The 25,749-nt window shown below is 46.2% G+C and overlaps 1 protein-coding gene across 2 annotated transcripts in view; it reads right to left on the reverse strand.

Moving 5' to 3' along the window:
* Nucleotides 1-25,749, reverse strand: part of ATL1 (atlastin GTPase 1) — an 80,667-nt gene that overhangs the window by 21,586 nt on the left and 33,332 nt on the right. For both annotated transcript variants that reach the window (XM_063947556.1, XM_063947555.1), the window contains exon 6: nt 22,945-23,001. In XM_063947556.1, coding sequence (XP_063803626.1) covers nt 22,945-23,001 — 57 coding nt within the window. The remainder of the gene's footprint in view (nt 1-22,944; nt 23,002-25,749) is intronic.

Genomic DNA, 25,749 nt, shown 5'->3' on the forward strand with positions numbered 1-25,749 from the left:
TTAATATGCCTGGGAAATCAAGGCATTATAGTAATGGTATCCGGTCTTTTGGTCGACATGGTCATTAGGTCGACATGGCACTGGTCGGCACATGAAAAAGTCAACACGAGTTTTTCATTCCCCCCCCCCCCCCCCCCCACCCAGATTTTTAACTTTTTCATACTTTACGATCCACGTGGACTATGATTGGGAATAGTAACCTGTGCCGAGCGCAGCGGTAGGGGAGCGAGGCACCATGTTCAAAGCTCGCTCACCATGCGAGGGGACACAGTGCACTAATTGGGGCTCCTGTCACTTTATGAAGAAAACGACACCAATTTATTTAAAAAGCAAACCTCATGCCGACCTTTTCCATTTTGACCTAATGACCATGTCGACCTATTTCAGGTGTCGACCTAGTCACTGTCGACTAATAGTGGTTGACCTAATGACTGTCGACCTAGTGACTGTCGGCCCAACAATACACTCCACACCCCTGGGATAAATAACACTAGGAGGGAATAAGGCAATAGAAAGGTAGGTGACTGAGGGGTAAGTTATGCTGATGCAGGAGGATAGGAAACACCAGGGCTGAGGAATACGCCAGGGGCATTGGGAGCAGAAGTATAAGCCGTTCAGTTACAGTGATTCCTGCTGCACACATCGTGTCCTCATGTGTAGGTCAGGGGTAGACAGTCTGTGGCATGTCTTCAGCTGCTGTGGAACTAAACATACCAGCATGTCCTGAACCCACTTTAGCTTTCCCTAACAGCAAACCTGCTAGTTCCAAAGCAATTTATTTATGTGCCACAGGTTGCCTACCCCTGGTATAGGTGATGGTCCGCTGTAAATAAGTCCTACTGTGTTTGTGTGCTTCCAGGTGAGGGTGTCCCTAGTTGAACTTTGGTTTGATAAATCGCCTGTAATGATTGTGACCTGCGCAGTACAGATTGTGCAGACACAGCATGATGCAGATCAGTAAATCACCAGACAGTGGGGGGATTCAGATGTGGTTGGATTGAGCATCGCTGCTGCTTACTTGGAAGCAGCAGCGATGATAGCATATGGCAGTATTTCTAAAACTGTGTGCCGTAGTACCTTGGGGTGCCTCAGGGCACGTGCAGGTGTGCCTTGGATTGGTGGCTCAGGACCAATTTAAATTATTTATGGTCAATGTAATAGGGAAAACTAGTGCTGGTGGCTGTCAATCTTAAAATATATGGACAAGCAGAAGCCAATGCTCTCCCTCACCACACCATTGAACCTAAGGATGATATGTAAGTACAAATTACTTAATTTTATATTTATTTCAACATTTCTCAATAAGAAACTCTTGTCCCAGGGGTGCTGTGAAAAAAATTTCTGATGTTCTAGGGCGCCGTGATTCAAAAAGGTTCCAGAACCACTAGCACATGGTAATGCAGCAGGAGGCCCCTGGTATAAGTAGACGCCTCCTGCATGCAGGTGGGTTCCAGTGCTTCGTCCGAGAATGCAGTATCCGATCACCTGCGATACCATTGGCTGGCTGAGTAACCTATGAGGTCACGTAGACTGGCTTCTGCAGCTCCGTCACTGGCGCCCGGAAATCTCCATTGGAAGTTGGAGACTCTAGCCTCCGCACTCTCACCAACCGGAGACTTTCGTTGCCCCCTCCCTGCACCCAAACAGCTGCAGACTGTTAATTACCAGACGTCTGGAGCCGTACTACGTCCAAAGACACAGGACCCAAACATCAGTACTTTGCGCTTTTACCACTAATGCAGTCGGCCCTGAATCAGGTCCAGCAAGCCCGATTCGGAAGCAGGGCAGAAAAAGCAAGTAAATTTGTACCTGGAACAAACCATGTTGCCATGTAAGGGGAGGAAATACTGGTTGGGGCTGATATGCCCGTGGTTAAAGTGCCAGTGGTCATAATACAGACTGTGGCATCCCGATGGTTAAAATTGGGTAAGTAGGTCAACCCTACCCCCGAAACCCTCCCTTCCCGCAGCCTAAACCTTAGCCCCCACCCCTTTGCAGCCTAACCCTAAGTCTCCCCGCTGGTGCCTAAACCTAACCACCCCTTCCCACAGCCTAAACCTAACCCTACCCCCCTTCCCCCGCAGCCTAACCCTAGCCCTCCCTAGGGGCACCTAAACCTAATCTCCCCTCCCTGCAGCCTTAATTTAACCCTCCTCCCCGCAGCCTAACTCTAATCTCCTCCCTCCCGCGATTTACCTCTCTGACGGCCCAGCAGTCACTCGTCGTTGAGTCTGCATTACGAGCAGTGTTGGGATTTTGACTGCCGGGACCCTGTCCGGATCTGGGAAATACATGTATATTTTATTCTGTGCAGGTTAAATACTGGCTGCTTTTGCATGTAGCCCACAAATGTGTGACAGCTTTATTTTTACACTGTAATTTAGATTTCAGTTTGGACACACCCCACCCAAATCTAACTCTCTCTGCACATGTTACATCTGCCCCATCTGTAGTGCAACATGGTTTAACCCAGTTGCTTGCTTTTTTGTTCTGCTTTCAAATCCGAATCAGGCCCAGTATGAATTGTGTATGTAATCTTTACCCACCGCACATGATTCCCTGCAATACCTTATGCTCCATATGTACATCACACTTCCCAAAATATATTGGTCTGTACAATATTTATTTATTGTTTCTTTCAATACGGAGATCCAGAATTGGTTAGATAATATGCGAAACGCATCTGGAGATTTATACAGATTTATGAGGCAAGAACTGATCTGGTATAACAGAAGAGTGAGGACATGTCTCTGGTAGCTCCCAGCTCCCCCGCCCAGGAAGCTTGCCTGGGAATAGCTCCAAAATATTTTGTGATTGGAAACATGTGCGACAGGTCATGAGACTGGCCATCCCCAAGACATCCTAATCCCATCCTTCATAAATAAAACGTTTGTGTCAGTCCTCCTGGCTTCTTTATACAGTGTAACAGGAATTAGACCAGGGTACGTGACAATTATTTAAACATAAATCTATATGGATACAGGGCTACAGTCAATAGGTCTACCACTAATGGTAGACATGCATTAGGTCAACAGGGTCAAAAGGTCTACATAGAAAAGGTAGACAGTAGGAAAAGTCGACGGTCAAAAGAGCGACATAGAAAAGACTGACACAAAAAAAGGTAGACACAATTTATTTTTATTTTTTTCGGGGTGTTGTGTCACTTTTCTGCCACAAACAAGCCCCATTAGTGTACTGTGTCCCCTCGCATAGCTCGCTTTGCTCGCCATGCTTCGGGCAAGGTGCCTCACTCTGCTACCGCTGCGCTCAGCACAGGTTACTATTCCCAATCATAGTCCCCTCCCCACTAGATTGTTAGCTCTTCAGAGCAGGGCCCTCTTTCCTCTTGTTATCTAAGCCCTCGTCTCGACACATTTCACTCACAGCTCTCCCCTACTCGACTACCATCTTTACCTGCTTTCTCTCCTGCTAGTAAAGGCTCATCCCCATCTATGGCCACCAGCCCCAAGTAGTACGATGATCACTCCCTCAATACTTACATCTTAGCTGTATTATGTCTTGAGAATTGTGGTGCTGTTTGTTACCTGTACTCCTATTTCTGTTATTTATTTACTGTAATGCTAAGTTTTGTCTCCTTTGTACGGCGCTGTGAAACACTTGTGGCGCCTTATAAATAAAATGTAATAATAATAATAATAATAATAGTCCACGTGGATGGCAAAGTGGGAAAAATCTGAAAAAAATAACATTAAAAAATAGTTTAAAAACTATGAGATTGCATTGAAAGCACTTGCAAGAAACCCATATAAAATTCATTCATAGAGCTTACATTTCGCAGGCTCAGCGCAAACACTTTGTACCCGCCGAAACAGGGCAATGCCATAAGTGCAAGGCCTCAACGGCTACCTTCTTTCATAATGTATGATCTTGTGGAACAATTAAAAAGTTTTGGAACAAGATTATTTCATATATTAATACCACATTTAGTTTAAAAGTGTCAATAAATCCTGCAGCATTGTCTGATAATTTCAAAAACTGGACTCTAGGTGCTGATACCACCAAGCTCAGCCCTTTCTCCTTCATCCACTAGGGGCCACTGGAGTGCAGATACAATGGGGATATAGTAGGCAGTAACTGGGACCTGGCACTTTAAATATATAACCATGTGACTAGCCCTTTCTTAATTGTACTGGTCGCTATTGCCAAAAAAGTAATATTGACACAGTGGATACACCGCTCACCGCATGCTTCTTAAAACCATGTATTTAGACAGATACTCCACGCTTCCCAGTGGCGTAAGTTCGTCCCAGTTGCCCGGAGGCATGATAAATATTGGTGCCCCCCTATTTTCTATATTAAGATAAATATGTGTGTGTGTGTGTGTGTGTGTGTGTGTGTGTGTGTGTGTGTGTGTGTGTGTGTGTGTGTGTGTGTGTGTGTGTGTGTGTGTGTGTAGTGTTCTTAAAAAAAAATGTATATACTGTATTTATACATTTAATTGTCTTTTATTTTAAATCGCACATTTCTTAGCAGTCATACCCAGGATTAGAAGCCATGACGTGTTACACTAACAGCAGACACTTTACTGATGGAGTTATTTGCTCCTGTAGAGGAAGCATGAGAATTCTAACTATATGAAGTTATGTGTAATTGTCAGAGAAGTATCTTCATATAGTTAAAATTCTCATATTTCCTGTACAGGAGCAACTGCTTCATCAGTAAGGTGTCTGCTTCCAGTGTAATAGGTTGTGGTTTCTAATCCTAGGTGTGATACCTGTAAAATGTGTATATTCAGTATAATAAAGAGGGTGTGATTTGCAGCTATCAATTAACTTAATTCAATTAAATGGTGTCACAGAATGGGAGGAGAGGTGCCCCCCTTCAGAGCAGAAGCCCGGCGGCAGATGACTCCGTTGCCTCCCAGAGTTCTGCCTCTGACGTTCCTTAATGTTGAAAAAGGTATTAATTATAACCTTTCACCGTAAATGGGGCTCCTTTATTGATACCATACCTCCCAACATGACCCTCTCCAGGAGGGACACAATGCTCTGCTTCTGGATGTTTCTCTTACTGTATAATTGCTGGCACCTGTTTTGAACAGGTAAATAGATAAGAAAGGTGTTTCAGCACAGGTGATGGCAATCATAAATGAATAGGGCAGTCCAGGAGCAGAGCATTATGGGGGTCATTCCGAGTTGTTCGCTCGTTGCCGATTTTCGCAACGGAGCGATTAAGGCAAAAATGCGCATGCGCATGGTTCGTATTTTAACACAAAACTTAGTAATTTACTCACGCCAGAACGAAGATTTTTCATCGTTGAAGTGATCGTAGTGTGATTGACAGGAAGTGGGTGTTTCTGGGCTGAAACTGCCCGTTTTCTGGGAGTGTGCGGAAAAACGCAGGCGTTTCAGGGAAAAACGCGGGAGTGTCTGGAGAAACGGGGGAGTGGCTGGCCGAACGCTGGCCGTGTGTGTGACGTCAAACCAGGAACGAAACTGACTGAACTGATCGCAATCTGTGAGTAGGTCTGGAGCTACTCAGAAACTGCTAAGAATTTTCTATTCACAATTCTGCTAATCTTTCATTCGCAATTCTGCTAAGCTAAGATACACTCCCAGAGGGCGGCGGCCTAGCGTGTGCAATGTTGCTAAAAGCAGCTAGCGAGCGAACAACTCGGAATCACCCCCTATGTCCCTCCTGGAGAGGGTCATGTTGGGAGGTATGATTGATACAATACCAAAAAGAACAGATTTTTAAAATATTTGAAAATACGGAATGGTATTTATATTGCAAAATACAGGAAACATTGTAGCTGTGGTTTCCAGGGAGAATTGTAGAAACTAGTCACACCATTCTCCGACTTGCTACCACTTGTTGAACTATAACAGTCTAAATGCATTTCTTTAACATATTGTCTAACTACTTTAATAACAGCTCTAATGTATTATGCAAATATGACGCCTATGGGGGTCATTCCAAGTTGTTAGCTTGTTGCTGATTTTTGCTATGCTGCGATTTGTTGCTAAATGCGCATGCGCAAGGTACGCAGGGCGCATGCGCTTAGTTATTTGACTAAAAAGTTAGTAGATTTGCTGTGGATTCTGCAGCGCTTTTCAGTCGCTCTGCTGATCGGTAAATGATTGACAGGAAAGAGACGTTTCTGGGAGGTAACTGAGCGTTTTCCGGGAGTGTGCTAAAAAACGCAGGCGTGTCAGGGAAAAACGCGGGAGTGTCTGGAGAAACGGGGGAGTGGCTGGCCGAACGCAGGGCGTGTTTGTGACGTCAAACCAGGAACTAAACGGACCGAGGTGATCGCAATTTAGGAGTAGGTCTGGAGCTACTTAGAAACTGCAAAGATTTATTAGCAGTTCTGCTACTCTTTCGTTCGCTATTCTGCTAAGCTAAGATACACTCCCAGAGGGCGGCGGCCTAGCGTGTGCAATGCTGCTAAAAGCAGCTAGCAAGCGAACAACTCGGAATGAACTTTAATGTGCAAAACATTTCCCCCTCTTCCCCTTGTTCCCTCCTTCTGTGTTTACCCTTGTTGTCTGTGTTTTCTTTTCCCACTTTCTTTTAATGTGATAACTTAGTTGATATTTTACATTACTGAATACTGTTCTTTTATCGATACGTTCATTGGCGGTCATTCCGAGTTGTTCTTTTGTTATTTTTTTCCACAACGTAGCGATTAGCCGCTAATGCGCATGCGCAATGTCCGCAGTGCGACTGTGCCAAGTAAATTTGCTATGCAGTTAGGTATTTTACTCACGGCATTACAAGGTTTTTTCTTCGTTCTGGTGATTGTAATGTGATTGACAGGAAGTGGGTGTTTCTGGGCGGAAACAGGCCGTTTTATGTGAGTGTTTGAAAAAACGCTACCGTTTCTAGGAAAAACGCGGGAGTGGCTGGAGAAACGGAGGAGTGTCTGAGCGAACGCTGGGTGTGTTTGTGACGTCAAACCAGGAACGAAAAGCACTGAACTGATCGCACTGGAAGAGTAAGTCTCGAGCTACTCAGAAACTGCACAGAGAAGTATTTTGCGAATCTTTTGTTCGCAATTTTGATAAGCTAAGATTCACTCCCAGTAGGCGGCGGCTTAGCGTGTCCAATGCTGCTGAAAGCAGCTTGCGAGTGAACAACTCGAAATGAGGGCCATTGTATTTTTGCCAACTATTCCTATATATTCCTTTGCCAATTATTCCTACTCTTTCAACACACTTGTAGTATTAATGGAGATGGTGATTTCTTTGATTATATCATACCTGGACGAACTTTGGACCGAAGCTGCAGATCCCTGTTGATATTCTATGCGAACATTAAGTAATGGGATTGTGTGTCTCAATCTCTGACTTTATATGACAGTCATTTTTGTCAACTCTTTTTTTTTTTTCTCCACTTATCCACTCAATTACTTTACATTGTAATGATTTTATTATTGGCAACTGTACAACATTTATTGCGTTTTAATACTGAGTATACTTTTTGTAAAAAAATTAAAAAAATAAAAAGATTTTTGTTAAAAATCATTAAAAATTTGTGTCTATCATCATATGTGTGTCGACCATTATCATGTCGACCTTTTGACCCTGTCGGCCTGATGCATGTGTACCATTAGTGGTAGACCTATTGACTGTAGACATTTTTAGGGATATATTCAATAAGAGTCAGATCCATTCCGACATGCATTTGTCGGAATGGATCTGACAAGCCCTATTCAATGAGCAGCCAAATGCGACTGTGGGATTTGGCTGTTCCCGGTGTCCCGTCCCCGTGCAGCTGCTGTCAGTAGCTCTCCGTGTGTGGAAGGATTTACCTGGTCACTATACTATAAGGAGTGGGAGACCTGACCTGCGCTTTTACCGGCCTATAGGTAGCGGTGTGGTCGGGGGCTGCTGTGGGTGTGGGGGCAGCAGCAGGGCGCCCAGGTCACTGTGTACACTGCTCGCTGGTTACAAATCCCTGCCTACGCCCGGTGGCAGGCAGCGTCCACATGTACAGCAGCATTGCACTGTGCGGCGGATGCCTGGCTACAGCGGTAACTCCACACACCGTATACATGTGAGGAGACACAGGCAATGACCCCGTACATCACTGCAAAGTGTCACACAAGGAAGCAGTCTGAAAGGATCCGGCAAGTTAGTATTCTGTGCCGCGTCCAAACCCGACAGGTTTGACCTGTTCTGACACTGCCAGTCTGACTTTTTTAAAAGTCGGATTGGCATTGTCGGAAATGGGGCTAAAACATGGCGGGTTTGGCCGCGCTTCCGACAATACACCTGGAACGGTGGCTGAAGCCGCCGATCCGCTCGTATTCCAACAGCTTTCCAACAAGTCGGGAATTCCCGACTTGTCGGGAAAAAAGGCCCCCTACTGAATAGGTCAGAACCCCTTTCCGACCACAATCAGTCGGAAACTGCCGTCTTTCCAACAAGACGGAACTTTCCGACTCTTATTGAATATACCCCTTAGGGTAGATCTATAGTCCGGATACTGAAGAAAGCACAGAGAGATTTAAGGCTCACTTAGATGAATAAGCGATAAATAGGAGGGTGATAACGCACCAGCCAATCAGCTTCTAACTTCCACGTTGTTATGAGCCACGGCAGTGGCTCATTCCTGTTTTGCATTTTGGTTCATGTATTTTATGTTATAGTTCTCTTGCAGGCCAGGATTTCCCTTTGCTCTGGTTTAGAAGAATCTTGTTTGCTGCCGGTGGTGAGTCTGTGTAATTGCAGCCTGTTTCCACGTGTTTAGCCCCACCTGTCTGTTAATTGAACCTGTCAGTTGTGCAGCTGCGCAACATAATTAATTAGGTTCTCTGCAGCTATTGGAGGGCTGCCTGTTATATTCTGTCTCAGTGCATTACACAGACTCCGGTGATAGTTTCTGTCTAGCTGCTTCCGGTGTCTGAGCCAGTGTCGTGCCTTGAAGCGTTCCTGTCCTGAAGTCCAGTGGCTTTGTCTGTTCCTGTTCCTGATCCCGTATCCTGTTCCTTGGTGTCCACTGCGCAGTCGTTGGAACTCCTCCGGTCCTGAGAGTCTGTGTCAGCTACATTGGGGGTTCCTGTCCGTTTGCCAGTATTTGTACCGGTTTCGTGAGTAGCGGCTTAGCCGCGTCCGTCGGCCAAGGCCGCTGTATTCTTTAGTTATATTAGTTATTGGTGTTTTGCAGAGGGTTCTGCATATGCTGTCACCGCCAGCACACAACAGTATTGTGTCGGCGTGTGGACAGCATTTCCTTGGTTGTTGTTTATCCTGGCGGCTGTGCCGCATATACATTTAGTTTTAGGTCTCTTTGTAGCCCCTAGCTCTTAGTTTGGTTTAGTTAGAGGTCCCCTTGTTATCATCATCCCGTGTTGGTTCACGCCTTGTCTTGCATTAAGACCTGGGGGCATCGGAGTTGGGCAGACCTAATCAGCCCTTCAAACGTGGCTGACGGAGGCCCAAGAAACCATAGTCTCGCAGGCGCGAACTGACCACGCGGGTGAAACAACGGAGGTAGGTTGCTAGGGGTTACCTTCACACCTGGCCATTACTTCAGCGTCACGTTCTGGTGCTTTGGAGTTGCTACACTACACCTTTGTTCAGAGCACCAAGAACGTAACACACGTCACAAGCTGTGTTTGAAAATGAACAGCTAGGAGCTGTTTGGCTGGTAATTTATCTCTTTCCATTTTATCTCTCTCCAGGGCTTAGTAGGCTGACCCCCATATTTCAAAAAATGTATTAGCTTCGTTTTACCTAGCCTAGGGGATTGTATATAGTAGATATACTTGGGTAGGTGTGGAAGGGAATCCGCTATGAGACAACTAAGTGGGTTATGTCAGCTACCTGTTTGCCTGCTGTAGTCAAGTCTTTGATATTTTGTGGATCAGAACCCCGGTAACGTCATTCCCTGCCTCATGTCACATATACTCGTCACTAGGGTCAGACCTTAACTCAAATGTTCTCAAACGCAGTCCTCAAGGCACCCCAACGGTACAGCTTTCAAGTTTATCCATGCTTCGCCACAGGTAACTTAATTAGCACCTCAGTTAGTCATTTTGATTTAACCACCTGTGCTGAGCCATGGCTGTATCTAAAACCTGGATCATTGGGGTGCCTTGAGAACCTCTGCCTGTTGTTGGGAATGTGTGTGCAGTTTTGGTGTTAAGCAGAGTACTGTCCACACCTGCAGCTGTAATTCAGGCAATGACCAGTCCAGTGCCGTTATCACAGACCTGGGCTGAGAGGGTTGGGTACTTGAGGATTCTTCCGATGATCGGGAAGAGGAACCATAGCTGGGTCGCAATAAAGACGGACGGATGTAGGTTTTCCTCATGCAACTTTATTAATAGCAGATGCTTGAGAACAATGCCACAAACCACGGAAAGAAATGGTTGATAACGAATGAACAATGTTGAAGATTACTGAATGATGAAATATTGATGATTTCAGAATGACGTTGGAGAACTCTGAATGAAGAAATTAATGATGATTTGAGAATGATGCTGCAGAACTCTGTATGAAGAAAAAAATTATGATTTGAGAACGATGCTGAAGAACTCTGAAGGAAGAAATTAATGATGATTTGAGAACGATATTGAAGGCATGGGGATTCTGTGGCCGGGAGACACGCTGAATGTGGGACACACTGGAGTCTCTGTGGGTAAGAGACACGCTGCAGGCTGAAGGCACTGAAGTCTCTGTGTCTGAGAGACACGCTGAATGCTGGAAGCACTGGAGTCTCAGTGGCTGGGAGACACACTGAAGGCTGGAAGCACTGTAGTCACTGAAGCTGAGAAGAATCCACTGGACGCTGGAAGCACCGTGAGACGTGAGCCAGGGGGGTAGCACAATAGCGACAATACTCGGGCGCCGGGCTTTGCCCGGCATCTTCTTTTGAAACTCCCGCCCTCTTCTCATTGGAGGGGGAGTGGTGATTACGTCACCAGCCTCCTCGCCCCCACGTGTGATCAGACATTGCGGCGCCCGTGGAACCGGGGACCGCCGGTGGCAGAGCCACCCGCACGCCGGGGTCCAGGAGGCAGCAGGGAGAGAGGCCGCCCGGAGACCAGCGCACCCGGCAGGGTAACCGCTGCCGCTGTGTGGTCGTGACAGCCGTACTCACTGTTACACAACTGGCTTATGAGAAGGAGCGGAGCCTGTTGTGGAGCACTGGTGTACTGTAGACAGTTCACCAGCAGATGACTATCGCTTGTCTCAGACTCCGGTAATGGTGCAGGGCTCTGGAACAACGGTAATAGTGGGGTGACGTCACAGGAACTAAGAGGAGGACAGCCATCCTTCACCATGCCACTCATACACAGTGACAAGATGACGCTGTGCATGCCCAGATACACTATCAGCAGCCATCTTGGTTAGGGAATGAAGCATCCCTAGAGGAGCCATATTGTTGGATACTGCACTGTAGCCAGAGGCGGATGGCCATATGGTTTACAGGCAAGATTCCCGGTGGGCCGACGCACCCGTGGGCCTGTTTTGTTTGAGGACATGTGGTCCATAATCAATAAGATGCAAAATAATTTGCATATATGAAAATGACTTTGCCACTTAGCCTGTGATTGCAGCAGGGACGTGCAGTCAGGGGAGGCAGGGGAGGCAGTGCCTCCCCTGTCATAATGATTAAAATAATAAAAAGAAGATATTTATAGCACAGTGATAAATATCTTCTTTTATTATTGTAATCATTGTTCCCCTCTTACTATGGCTGCATGTTAAGGTGGGAGGCAGCGGGAGAGGTGCCTCCCGCTGCTAACACTAAAAGACCGGGCAGCAGGGGGCGCAGCGCAGCAATGGGCTGTGAAAGCCCATTGAAAATGTATGGGGAAGCGGCACCTATACTGGTGCCGCAATGACAGGGGCGTGCATTCAGCCCCGATGAATGCACGCCCCTGTCAGTCCCCCAGATGTGATTAGCCCAGCGGATCCAGCACTGGATCCGCTGTCCAATCACCCACAGGCAGGGACCGGCTCCGTCCCTCCCGCTCCCAGCCAGCAGCAGCACTGTCCCCTCTCCTCAACCGACGGTAAAAAAAATTAGTCACATTGACTTATTAAATGCTACATGCCGCCAGTGCCCCAGGGTCTCTAAAATAACGCTGTCAGGCCCGGAAAGCGCAGTCACTCAGTCAGCATTCACCTTTCGGGCTGGAGTGGTAGGAGGAGCCGCCTCTACTTTCCTTCCCTCTCATCTCTGCTCCTCCTCCAAACTTAGTAATTCTGCCTCCTGCCTGTGCCTGAGATGTTTCCCGGGAGGCCGGCCAGGCTGCGAGGTCCGAATGCTGCATGTGGCCACGCCCCCAGGCACGCCCCCAGGCACCATGTCATGTCAGGCACCATGCCGGCAGCCAATACGGAAGGAGAGGGGGATGCTGCAGCGGCGCTTACTACCAATAACATAGCGCTGCTGCGGCTCCCTGCTCCCCTTCCCTCCTCCTTCTCACCTCACTGCCTGCACCGAGGGATCTGCACGAGGAGCCTGTCAGCGGGGAGAAGGTAAGTATCTTTTTCTCTCTCTCTCTCTCTCTCTCTCTCTCTCTCTCTCTCAGACACCACCTGCCTGGCTGCCGCAATGTGTAAAAAATGGGACTGGCTGCCGCAATGTGTAAAAAATGGGACTGGCTGCCGTAATGTGTAAAAAATGGGACTGGCTGCCGCAATGTGTAAAATGGGACTGGCTGCCGCAATGTGTAAAATGGGACCTGGCTGCCGCAATGTGTAAAAAATGGGACTGGCTGCCGCAATGTGTAAAAAGGGGGACTGGCTGCTGCAATGTGTAAAAAATGGGACTGGCTGCTGCAATGTGTAAAAAGGGGGCCTGGCTGCCGCAATGTTTATAAAGGGGGCCTGGCTGCCGCAATGTGTAAGAAGGGGTCCTGGCTGCCGCAATGTGTAAAAAGGGAGACTGGCTGCCGCAATGTGTAAAAAGGGGGACTGGCTGCCGCAATGTGTAAAAAGGGGGACACTGTCTGCTGTAATGTATAAAAGGGGCTCTACCTGGTGTAGTGGCGCTACTGTGCAGCATAATTTGAATAATGTAGACTACTGTGCACCGTAGTATGAATTGCTATTATTTTGTGGCCATGCCCCTTCCCCGTGAAGCCACGCCCCTAGAAATTTTTGGCGCGCCTACGGCGCGCACTGCCCCTGTCTTACATGGGGGGGGGGGGGGTGCCACTGTCATTTCTTGCACACAGCGCTAAAATGCCTAGTTACGGCACTGTGACCTCGAGTTCCAAACAACCCCTCCAATCACACCTTCTTCCACACAAATTCTTCTTTCCTGCTCTCTCTCCCCTTGCAGCGCCAACTACCCCATCCCCAATCACCCCATACCCCCCCACACCAGTTACGGTTAGGTTGCAGTTAGGGTGGGGTTAGGATTAGGCATGGGTTAAAGTTAGGCTGTAGTTACGGTAGTGCCTCCCCAGCCACTGACCTCACCGCACGCCACTGGATTGCAGATGATCTAGAGTATGCTCTGTCTGCCTGCTTGGCTGACATATAAGATTGAGTGAATAGTGATTGGGATACGGTTGGTGTAATAAGCAAGAAAATATCTTTATAAAGAATGATATAGTTTCCTAAATTCTGAAGGTGTATCATATAATGTGCTCATAATATTTAATTTTATTTCTTTTTAACTTCCCCCTTGATGCTGGACATGCCCACTATCTGGAAAGTCTTGGGGGTAGGGTGCTGCTGCCATGGCCCATGGCTAGACCTTACACATCTGGTGGGGCCACTAATTCAAATTTTTCCGGTGCCGCTTTTTGTTCCCAATCCGCCCCTGACTATAGCGCACTCCGCTTCTAGCAGCTGTGTTCTCTGAGGATTATCACTGCTCAATAAGATTGACAGGAGGGCTCTGGTGGAAATAATGGAATTGTTGGGAAGAGAAGACAATCAATAGCAACTGTACTGAATTGTGGTATCTGCAAATAAATGTACTACCCAGCCCAGGGCTCTCACTGTTTGGCATATACATACTCAGATCTTTCCTGGCAACATTAAACAGGACTGTCTATATTTAAAATTCTTCAGGGAGTTATGGTTGGAAAATGAATGGGTGCAGGTGTTGGGCGGTAATTATCTCCCCTTGGGCTTGTGAATTCTGCAGACCTACTGTTTGCAGAGTAGGTTAAAGATTAAACAATACTTTTTGCCTCAAGTCCCATGATCATGAAATCTAACAACTCACTGGCTGCTTGAGATGTTTGGCTACACAGAAGGAAACATACAAAATATGCTTATTATTAAAAATAAAATATATATATATATATATATATATATATATATATATATATATATATATATATATATATATATCTCTCTGATGGAAACAAAATAGAAAAATTGGAAACAATATAAATGTGAAGAAGATACATTGGGGTCTGGCACTGCTACCAGCTATGCATAAAATGTGCTCTCTTTTTTTTAATTCTTTAGGCTAAATGTAATAGGCTGCGAGAAGCCGGAGTTTGGGGATCATTCCGACCCGCTTGCTGCAGTTTATCACAGCGTTCGGGTCGGAATTGCACATGTGGCGGCGCCGCAGTACGCCAGTGCATGCCAGATGGCCGAAGGCCATCGTTCAGTAACGATCGCCTCTGCCTGAGTGACAGGCAGAAGTGGTCGCAGGGCGGGAGAGGGCTGGACGGCGGCGCGGTCCGGCCAACGCAGGTGTGGCCGGACCGTTGGGGGGGGCGGGCCGCGGCAGCCAGTGGCAGCGACGATCAACTCCCGTCCAGCCGCAGGAGCTGCATTGGCCGGGAGTTACTCCACAAATACATCGCCGCTATGCGATGCTTTTGTATTTGTGCGGGAGGGGCCGGACTGACATGCGGGGCGGACTAGCCCTGTGCTGGGCGTCCCCCCGCATGTCAGGGAAGATGATCGTAGCTGTGCTAAATTTAGCACAGCTACGATTAACTCTGAATGACCCCCTTTGTGCAAAAATGCCCTTTTTAAAGCGGCAATCATTTACAAGGCAAAACAAAGTCCCACACCTCCGGTTCTCGTAGGCTACTACTACCTGTAGCCCATTAACCAGTAACCGGTGCTACTCACTGAAGGGTATACATCAATGGTGGCAGTGAGGGCTCCTGAAACCATTCCTTATTGGCGTACATCGCTGCAATAAGGAATTCCATTCCAGGGCTATTACTGCTCATACCACGACGGAGGCTCTGCTCAGAGCCCATCCCAGTGACCAGTAAATAATAAGGTCATAGAGTAAGCTATCACTTTACTACCAGGTTCAAACTCATCATACCTACTGTGCATGCACGTCCATCGGCTCATGTATGTGCAAGTGTCCGCAACCAGAGAGGGATCCAAAAATCCCCATCCATAAAAATAAATGACGTCCGCTATTGGGGGATCAGTCTCTGAAAATCTTACTTTCGGGGCTTGATAAATTGTAGGACCCATGGAAAAAAATGGGCAATGCAGTATCATTTGTTACATATCTGAATGTAAGGGATATTTTTGATATCTCCTGCGTTCAACCTTTAGTAAATGATTATAATATGAATATTTAAGGGGCCATATAGCTTGATAATCAGTACATCATGGTCTGACTTAGCCTTGACCATAGCTGTCTAAACCTGACACTAGTGCGGCCTGTCTTTATCCTGACTTCTACAGTATTATGCTTTGTACTCAGCACTCGGGCCTGCCCGACGTCAGGACCTGCTTAGTGGGCGAACCTGGGGCCAGACCTATGGGTGCCTTGCCACAAAGACATCACCTACCAACCAGTCCTTGCCACATAAGGACCAGCAGTAAATCTTACCAGCACAGAGGTTCCGCAACATCAGCCACAACCATGGGCACAAAGCTGCTTTCTACTTACATTTGCATCCTATATAAATATAGGCCTGAAAAGTACCAAAGAATGTCAGAGAGACAAACTAAAGCTTCAAGTACAAGAATCACAAGGGCGTATACGGAGCAATAAGCAGGCCATGTGAAGTTGGCAATCCCCTTTAAATTAGGCCTAGTGGATAATGGGTGAGGGGGTGTATCAAAAGCATAAGTCATCCAGTCTAAAAATATACAGTAGTTAAGGGCAGAGCAGGTACTGACGAATGGGCGTACGTCTTGTTCACATTTAAGGGTGTTTCAGTGTTGACAGAGAACTGCAGTGAGCTAATGTGAGTATGACAGGGTATGAAAACTATGCAGCTGAAATATCATTAGAACGTCTCCTGATTACTGGGTCAATAACCCAAGCGATGGCCACATCTTCCAGGCACAAATCTCTATGGAGGAGGCAGTCAGCGGTGAATGGAGAGGGGCTGCAAGTAACAGACAGTGGTTTGGTTTGGCAGGTCAGTGCTTGCTAGCTGCAGCTGGAACCTTTCTGTGTCCAGCATCCAGACTATCACGCAGCTCTGAGTCAGCAGCGCAGCGAGCCAAGCGAACACAGGATTATGGGAAGATCTTATCTGCATCGTGTCAATGTGTACACAGCTACATACTGTATACATCATGTGTATATATTATACTGGGTAGAATATATCACAGGTGTTTAGCATTCCGATCTATCACATACATACGAATGTATAGGTTTCTTTATTACAGAATTCTTGGCAGTGAATAAGGGTAGGGAAAGAGGTTAGTGTCGCTCTCTAAAAACATAAGCAGATGGCTGTAGTTACATCCCAAGTGCAGAAGCTACTCTGCAATTATGTCAGCAACTAGGGTAGCAGAATGAGCGGCAGGAGTTGGGTCAGGTAGGGATGGCCATCAGTGTGTTTCCCAACGATGGAATACACAAAAAGAACCATTGATTGTATTAAACCATTCAATGTTATACCATCGATGGTTTCTGCCATCTGTGTTTCGCGCATACACACTGCAGGTCCTCGAATCAGTGAACACGCCCACAGAGGCGGGGCTGGATGTGAGTAGCTGTCTTGCCTATGAATGAGAAAGTGGGCGGGCTGCAGTGCTGACGGACAGCTAAGGCTGTCAAGTCAGCACGTACATCAAGAAGGGAGATGTGGCAGACTCTGAGCTGCAGCGCACGGCTACTACTGGCTGGCAGCCTGCTAGCTCTGTGCTGTAATGCCAGACAAAAATGAGAACCATCGGTAGGCAAGGCCCATGGCTTCCATCAATGGAGTGAAACTAGTCGGTTCACTGCCATTGATGATAAAACCATCTTATATAGGGTGATGGCATCAATGATCTCGATGCACGAGGGCCATCCCTATGGTTGGATATTTTAAAAGATTACATTTCAGAATTACAAGGTAAACTCAGCTAGAGTCATTTTGTACCTTGGCACAAATGTAAATTTGGGGCAGCCCATGGCACAGAGGGTTGGCATTGGAGTCATGAGTTCAATTAGGAACAAGACCATACTGGCAGGTGGCTTCTGGCAAAAGACTATAGACTGTGAGCTCCACTGGATAATAGGACGGTTAGCATCCTGGCGCCCAGGATGCCGGTGGTCAGGTGACCGACGCCAGAATCCCAATACTACTCGGAATCCCTGTGCCAGAACCCCAACCAACGGCATCTCAAAATTAAGTATTGGGGTGAGGGTTAGGGTCCGGTAGGGTGTTTAGGGTTAGACACGGGGGGGGAGGGGGGGTTGTGATAGCCGTAACCGCCACCCCCTGTGTCCTCAGCCCTAGCCACCACCCTGTCGGCATTCTAAAAGTCGGGATACCAGGGTCAGTCATGTGACCGCCGGCATCCCTGCATATCACACCCAGTAGAACTGTGTGCATAACCAAAACTCCCTGTACAGCACTGCATAATATGTAAGCTCTATATAAGGGTAATCCGACATGCGGCCCTCCAGCTGCTGTGAAACTACATGTCCCAGCATGCCCTGCCACAGTTTTAGTATGTGAGAACAATTCTATAGCTGGGTTCTGTGCTGACACTGCAGATGCACAGGTGGAGCAGTGACATCTACTGGTAATATCAGAAAACCTGCAATCACTAATGTGCTATGCTGTATTGAGGAGGGTATGTAGTTATGTCGACATTCAGAATCTCAACATGGTCATGTCAACATTGTGAATTTTACCAGTCACAATGTCAGTGTTAGGATTAGGCTGCTAGGGGCAAACGCAGGAATTAGTGAGGGGGGAAGGGGTGTGTGTGTGTGTGTGTGTGTGTGTGTGTGTGTGTGTGTGTGTGTGTGTGTGTGTGTGTGTGTGTGTGTGTGTGTGTGTGTGTGTGTGTGTGTGTGTGTGTGTGTGTGTGTGTGTGTGTGTGTGTGTTTTTTCATACATACAGTATATACATACATACCTACTAATATATACATACATATACACATTGTTTCCCCACCAGGGGCTGGGAGCAGATCGATAGGCAGCAGCGTGAGAACGGAGGGAGCTGCTGTGGCTGAGCATACGCAGCCAGTAGCTTCCCGCCGGGCATTCTGTAAGAAGAGAGCTACTGTACATACAGTGCAGTAGCTCTCTGTTGCTGCAGCAGGGCAGCAGCTTCACGGTCGCGATCGCAGCTTTAAGCTGAGACGGAGACAGCTGTGTCTCTGTCTCAAAAATAGAAAATTCTACTCATCAGGGGGGGTTTCCAGGTACTCGGAAACCGCCCCTGCGTGCGCCACTGGCTGCGTTGGGTTAGGGCTCTAACACTATGTCGGCAAGCATAATGTAAAAATTCTGGCCCTGTTGGCATTGCACATGTTGATTTGTCAAAATAATGTGCATGCCGACATTTTGGTGTCATCATTCTGATTTTTCATACCACACCCAGGGGCAGATGTACTAAGCCTAGGAGAGAGATATAGGGGTACATTTACTAAGCAGTGATAAGAGCGGAGAAGTGAGCCAGTGGAGAAATTTCCCCATCAACCAATCAGCAGCTCTATATCATTTTATAGTATGCAAATTATAGATGTTACTTCAGTGCTGATTGGTTGCCATGGGCAACTTCTCCACTGGCTCACTTCTCCGCTCTTATCACTGCTTAGTAAATGTACCCCAAAGAGTTAATCTCTCATGCAGGCCCATTGTCATACTGTGCTATCAATACATGAGTATGGAAACATTGCTTTAACGGGCAGATGTACTAAGCCTTGCAGAGTGATAAAGTGGAGATGAGTAAAATACCAGCTAATCAGCTCATAACTGTCATTTTTCAAACACAGCCTGTAACATGACAATTAGGAGCTGACTGGCTGGTCACTTATCTCCGTCCACTTTATCTCTCCCCAAGGATTAGTACATAGACCCCACAGCCTGTAACATGGCACAGTTAGGAGCTGATTGGTTGGTACGTTATCTCTCCCCTATGCTTGGTAGATAGACCCCACAGCCTGTAACATGGCACAATTAGGAGCTGATTAGTTGGTACGTTATCTTTCCCCTATGCTTGGTACACAGACCCCACAGCCTGTAACATGGCACAGTTAGGAGCTGATTAGTTGGTACGTTATCTCTCCCCTATGCTTGGTACATAGACCCCACAGCCTGTAAGATGGCACAGTTAGGAGCTGATTAGTTGGTACTTTGTCTCTCTTCAAGGCTTAGTACATAGACCCCACAGCCTGTAACATGGCACAATTAGGAGCTGAGTAGTTGGTACTTTATCTCTCCCCAAGCCTTAATACATAGACCCCCTTAGTAAATCTGCCCCCCAGTGTTACGGATGTAATTGGTTTATATTTTGTTAGTATAACAGGCAGTATGATATGATAATGACAGTTATCCAGCACTGTGTATCAAGTATAATCTATCCTATTATGGTACTAGGAGGCCTGTTTCAAATACATAAAATGGCATGAACCAACATAAAAAAGTTGATATATCATCCGTGTCCCTAGGTCATCTATAGTTGGAGTATTGTTCTAACACTCGCAGTGGCATAATCCACTTTATATATATATATATATATATATATATATATATATATATATATATATATATATATATATATATATATATACACACACACACACACACACACACACACACACACACACACACACACACACACACACACACACACACACATGTATATATATATATATATATAATCTCTATCTATCTCAGATACATTTACATAAATAAGTCATACTGTTTTCCAAATGCTGAAGGAAAATAATAATTGCTTTGAATATTACATTTTTTTAAAGTGTGAAATGTGAATAATAGAGATCAGTGATTAGACGAGTTGTTTTGTAGCACTGCGGGAATACACATCACTGTCAGCTGTCATTTTCCTGTTTTATATATATATATATATATATATATATATATATATATATATATAATTTCTATTTTATTAACAACGTCACAAAATTACAAAACATATATATTTTAGTAAATGTTGCAAGTATGAATATAAATAAACATTATTCTTTGAGAACCATATAATATTAGTGTCATGAACCGGACTGTACTTCTCATATTCTGTGGTTTACCTCAGCATGTCCTGCAACCTGCATTTGCTTCAGCTCAGCATGACAACTGGAAATCTGTGTAGCGTACTCTTGATTAGCCAGCCAAGTAGGAATTCCTCTGAGTAATCAGTAATCAGCTGTGTGCAGCATTCGATTCCTTCACTGTGTTCAGCTCTCTGGAGTTTTGGCCTAAAAGGCAGCATCCTCTGTTCATTTTTAGAAGTTCAGGCTTCAGTGTTTTTCTGGCCTGCTAGGCTTCACTCCACATCAGAGCCTAACCTGGAGTACTGATGTGACAGGGTCTGATCACCTGACCATGAGCTATCCAATCCTGTGCCAGCCTGAGACTCCCTGAATCATCTGACTCTATTCACCAATCACAAAGGACCAAGAGGTATAAGTAGAGAGACCTGTGTTTCAGAAGCTGACAGTTCCTGAGTCACACAGCTCAGTGTGAGCGTAGTAGCTGAGTTCCCTTAGAGGTAACATTAATTACCTTAGTTCCTGTAAACCTTTGCTCTTTTTCTACCCAGCCCGGATTACAGTTGTTACCAGTTATATCCGGTACCAACCCGGATTACAGTTGTGTTACCAGTATTATCTGGTACCAGCCCGGATTACAGTTGCGTTATCAGTTATATCCGGTACCAACCCGGTTCACAGTGCATTACCAGTTATACCGGTACCCAGCCTGGTTCACAGTGCGCTACCAGTTATACCAGTACCCAGCCTGGTTCACAGTGCGCTACCAGTTATACCAGTATCCAGCCTGGTTCACAGTGCGCTACCAGTTATACCAGTATCCAGCCTGGTTCACAGTGCGCTACCAGTTATACCGGTACCCAGCCTGGTTCACAGTGCGCTACCAGTTATACCAGTATCCAGCCCGGTTCACAGTGCATTACCAGTTATACCGGTCTCTAGCCCGGTTCACAGTGCATACCCAGTTATACCAGTACCCAGCCCGGTTCACAGAGCGCTACCAGTCATATCTGGTAACCAGCCCGGTCCAGCAGCGTATTACCAGCCGAACCCCGTTCATCATTGATCCAGTTCATTTTCACCAATACATTCACCATCCTGTTCTCAACACCAAGTCCCTGGGGTTCAAGTGGTCAGGATACGGCTCCCTCTGCCAAGGCCTGGGTTCGACTCCCAGTCAGGTATTGCTCCTTGCATCTTCATCACACTGTTTCCCACGGGTGTAGTACGGTATGCCGGCGCTCGGGCTCCCGGCGACCAGCATACCGGCGCCGGGAGCCCGACCGCCAGCATACCGACAGCGTGGCGAGCGCAAAGGAGCCCCTTGCGGGCTTGCCGCGCTACGCGCGCCACACTATTTTATTCTCCCTCCAGGGGGGTCGTGGACCCCCACGAGGGAGAATAGCTGTCGGTGTGTCGGGATTCCGGCGCCGGGATCCCGACATTCGGCATACTGAAGACCACCCTTTCCCACAGACCAGCCAATTATACACATAGTCCTCCAGTTACTCGCATGGACTTCACATAGATGCAGGTTTCACAAACGAACAGTCATGACAGTTAGTCCCATCTTGGTTGTATAATTTCAGAATTTTCATTGGCACACAGTCACCACTCTTTTACTAATAGCTACCTTGCTGGTGACTGGTGCAGAATTCTGTATCCTTTATGGCTGTTGCCAAGAAGAATGAGTTCATTTGTATAAGCTTCCAATGCTTTTCTATAGGTACATGTACATAGGCCTTGCTTCCAAATATTTTACTATTTTAATATTGCAACTCAAGCTTTTATTCTGTTGCATTGTTTCTATGAAGTTTTCTCTGTAGCCTTACTGAATAGCTATGTAGTGAAGCTGTTTTTGAAAGAAATCATGTCAGATTATCTGAGGTCATATTCTCCCCTTTAGGTACAGTAGCGCTTTCTGTCTTACTGTGGCCATGGTGAGAGAAGTCAATACATGGTGCCGTGATACTCTGAAAGTAGAGATCGAGGCGGCAGCCAGTTTCAGGAGGTGACGGCGTCTCACCAGACCAGTGCCCTTCTGCAATGCTTACCAAGATTGTGCTGGCCCTGACTGCGGGCCTAATTCTGAGTTGATCGCAGCAGTAAATTTGTTAGCAGTTGGGCAAAACCATGTGCATTGCTGGGGGGCAGATATAACATGGGCAGAGACAGTTAGATTTGGGTGGGTTATATTGTTTCTGTGCAGGGTAAATAGTACTGGCTGCTTTATTTTTACACTGCAATTTAGATTTCAGTTTGAACACACCCCACCCAAATCAAACTCTCTCTGCACATGTTACATCAGCCCCCCATCCCTGCAGTGCACACGATTTTGCCCAACTTCTAACAAATTTGCTGCTGCGATCAACTCAGAATTACCCCCTGTATCCCCTCCAATACTTATACTAATCAAACAGAAAGACTGGCGGACACTTTCCATAATACAGCAGCGCTATAACCAGACTTCCCTTAGTGAGTGCTATGATCAGTTTGGTGCAAGTTACACCATGGGAAGCAAATGAGTGGTTGCTATGAGCTACAGCACATTACACCATCCAGGAGAAAGAACGGATTCTGTTATATAGTAAACGATCCACTAACCTGGAATGGTTTCAGGAAGGTCTCCTCCATTGCCAGTCTGCCATACTCTGTGAACAGCTGAATGTGGGCAAAGATTCAGTGGATTAAAATATGTATCTGTCCTTGTGGGTTCCATATTATGGCATCAGCAATTTAAGGCAATCACATAGGCAATCAAACGGAAATAAGAATTCAGATTTGGTAACGCCGGCATATAACCATTATATTATAAGTCCATTCATAATTAAAAACATTTTTTAAAGATAAAGTTCATTAATATAATACCACGCCCTGCGAACGCCTCTGCCTGTCAATCAGGCAGAGGCAATCGCTACTGAATTACGGCCTTCGGAAGTCCGGCATGCGCCGGCGCATGCGCAATTCCGTCCTTGTAAGTATATGCGGATTACTTAAAATGTACTATTCTGCCTCCAAGCCGGTGATGAGGGGTCACGTAATTGCATATGTTGCAAATAAGCATAAGAACCTTAATCAGCGATATCGGGACCTGGGCCTGGCACTTACTAACTCATATGCACAACTGCTATCCTCCCCAACAGATGATAACCGTAGAATTTATACCGAAACAAAACATCTCTATGATACTCTCTGCACGGAAAGAGCACAATACGCTCTGGAGTTTCAAAAACATAGATATTATAAGTGGGGTAACAAAGAAGGCAAACTCCTAGCAAACATGGTTCGTAGTCAGCGCCCCACCCCAACTATTCTATCCCTGCATACAGGCCCTCAACTGTCCTCTGACCCAGCAGTCATTGCTGACTCTTGACTTATTATAAGGAACTTTACACTGCCCCACCGGATGACCCTATTGGTGGCATGGCCTTCCTTCGCTCTGCCGGATCCCCTACACCGATTGAAGACGACAGAACTTCCATCATGGCACCGCTCACCCACTTAGCTAATTGCTTAACCACCATCAATAATTCTAACGGCAAATCCCCTGGCCCAGACGGTCTGAGCGCAGAATACTATAAATTATTGTCACCACATGTTACACCTCATCTCCTGTCACTAATTAATTAAATTTTATTGGGAAATGTTGCTCCTCCTACTTTTAATCAGGCTCGTGTGATAGTACTACCAAAGCCAGGGAAAGACCCCACCCTAGTTCAGTCATATCACCCAATTTCCCTCCTAAATCAGGACTTTAAGATTTTAACTGCTCTTATGGCGAATAGGCTGCAACTCGTACTACCCACGATATTACACCCATCCCAGACCGGCTTCGTGAAGGGAAGAACTTCAGTACATAATATTAGACAATCGATAGCGGCATTGACCACGTCGGCCCAGTCACCGGGGGGAATGTCCCTGCTGGTGAGTTGCGATGCGGACAAAGCATTTGACCGTGTGTCGTGGTCACATCTGCTGAGAGTCCTTCACTGTCAGGGATTTGAAGCTGATTTTTTAAAATTTTTCCGCACTATCTATGTCTCTCCGGCCGCATTCCTCACGGTGAATGGAATGAACACTGATATCTTTATGTTGCATAGAGGCACGAGAAAGGGATGCCCATTATCCCCACTTTTATTTGACCTTGCATTGGATCCGCTCATTACACACTGTTACCTCAACACCACCTGGCGCGGGATTAAAATTGGTAATCGTGACCTTAAGGTCACGGCCTATGCCGATGACTTACTGCTATACTTCTCGAATCCCAAAGATGCGTTTCCTAGCTTAATGTCTCTGCTGACAGTTTTTGATTCAATCTCTGGGTTTAAGATCAATAAATCTAAAACTGAAGCTCTAGCCCTCCATCCCGGTGCGATTCACGACTGGGATAACCAATTCCCTTTTCGATGGGCAAAACAGACGATCACATATCTAGGCCTTAAAATACCTATCAACCCAGCTGACCTATATAGATACAACTTCCCACGAGTCATTGCACGTATCCTAGACGACTTTCAGAAGTGGAAGCACTTACCCCTCTTATCTAGGCAGATGTCAATTGATTACCTTCCCGAGACTACTATACCCCATTCAAATGTTACCTTTACTGATATCTGAGGCAGACCTGAAAATTCTCAACAGGGCCTTTAGTGAATTTATCTGGGCACATAAAAAACCTAGAATCTCGTTATTCAAGTTGGGCGGTGTTAACCTACCCTGCATCAGAAGTTATATGCTGGCTGCAAATTATCGTTACGCAGTCGTCTGGATACATGGGACAGAAGTTTTCGCTAACACCGACTTGGAACAGGCCTTTTTGTCCTGACACCCCACTCGTTAGCTGGTTACACACACGTCCGTCCTCTTTCCCCCCTCAGATACAAAGTAACCTCCTATTAATGTCAACATGCATGGCTTGGAGACAAGCACGTTCTAGGATGGGCGTCTCCAGCCATAACACCACCTTTCTCCGCTTATCACACAACCTAGATTTTCGCAGGACAACTATACACACCACGTTGGTCGCTCTGTCAAATCAAGACATTAGATTATTGTACCAGTTGATTGACCGAGACACCTACCAGATGTGCACATGTACTACTCTTTGCGAGAAGTTTCCGCAACTTCCAATCCCACTTCGTATACTTTCAGATTCGTAGCTATCTCCACAAATCATTAGCCACAATGACAGTACAAGACAAAACTAACAATTTAGATGTCGTCCTACAAGCCACACCTAAGGTTCACTATTCTACGGCCTTCCTTTATACATTTCTCAAAAAATCATAGACTGGGAAACTACACAATCAGGAATGACCAAATGGACAGTGGACTTCCCAACTATCACCACATCTGATATGCATACGGCATTTAACAAAATCAACAAAACTCTCTCGTCAGCATCAT

Source organism: Pseudophryne corroboree, chromosome 12 (assembly GCF_028390025.1).
Source record: "Pseudophryne corroboree isolate aPseCor3 chromosome 12, aPseCor3.hap2, whole genome shotgun sequence".
NCBI lineage: Eukaryota > Metazoa > Chordata > Amphibia > Anura > Myobatrachidae > Pseudophryne > Pseudophryne corroboree.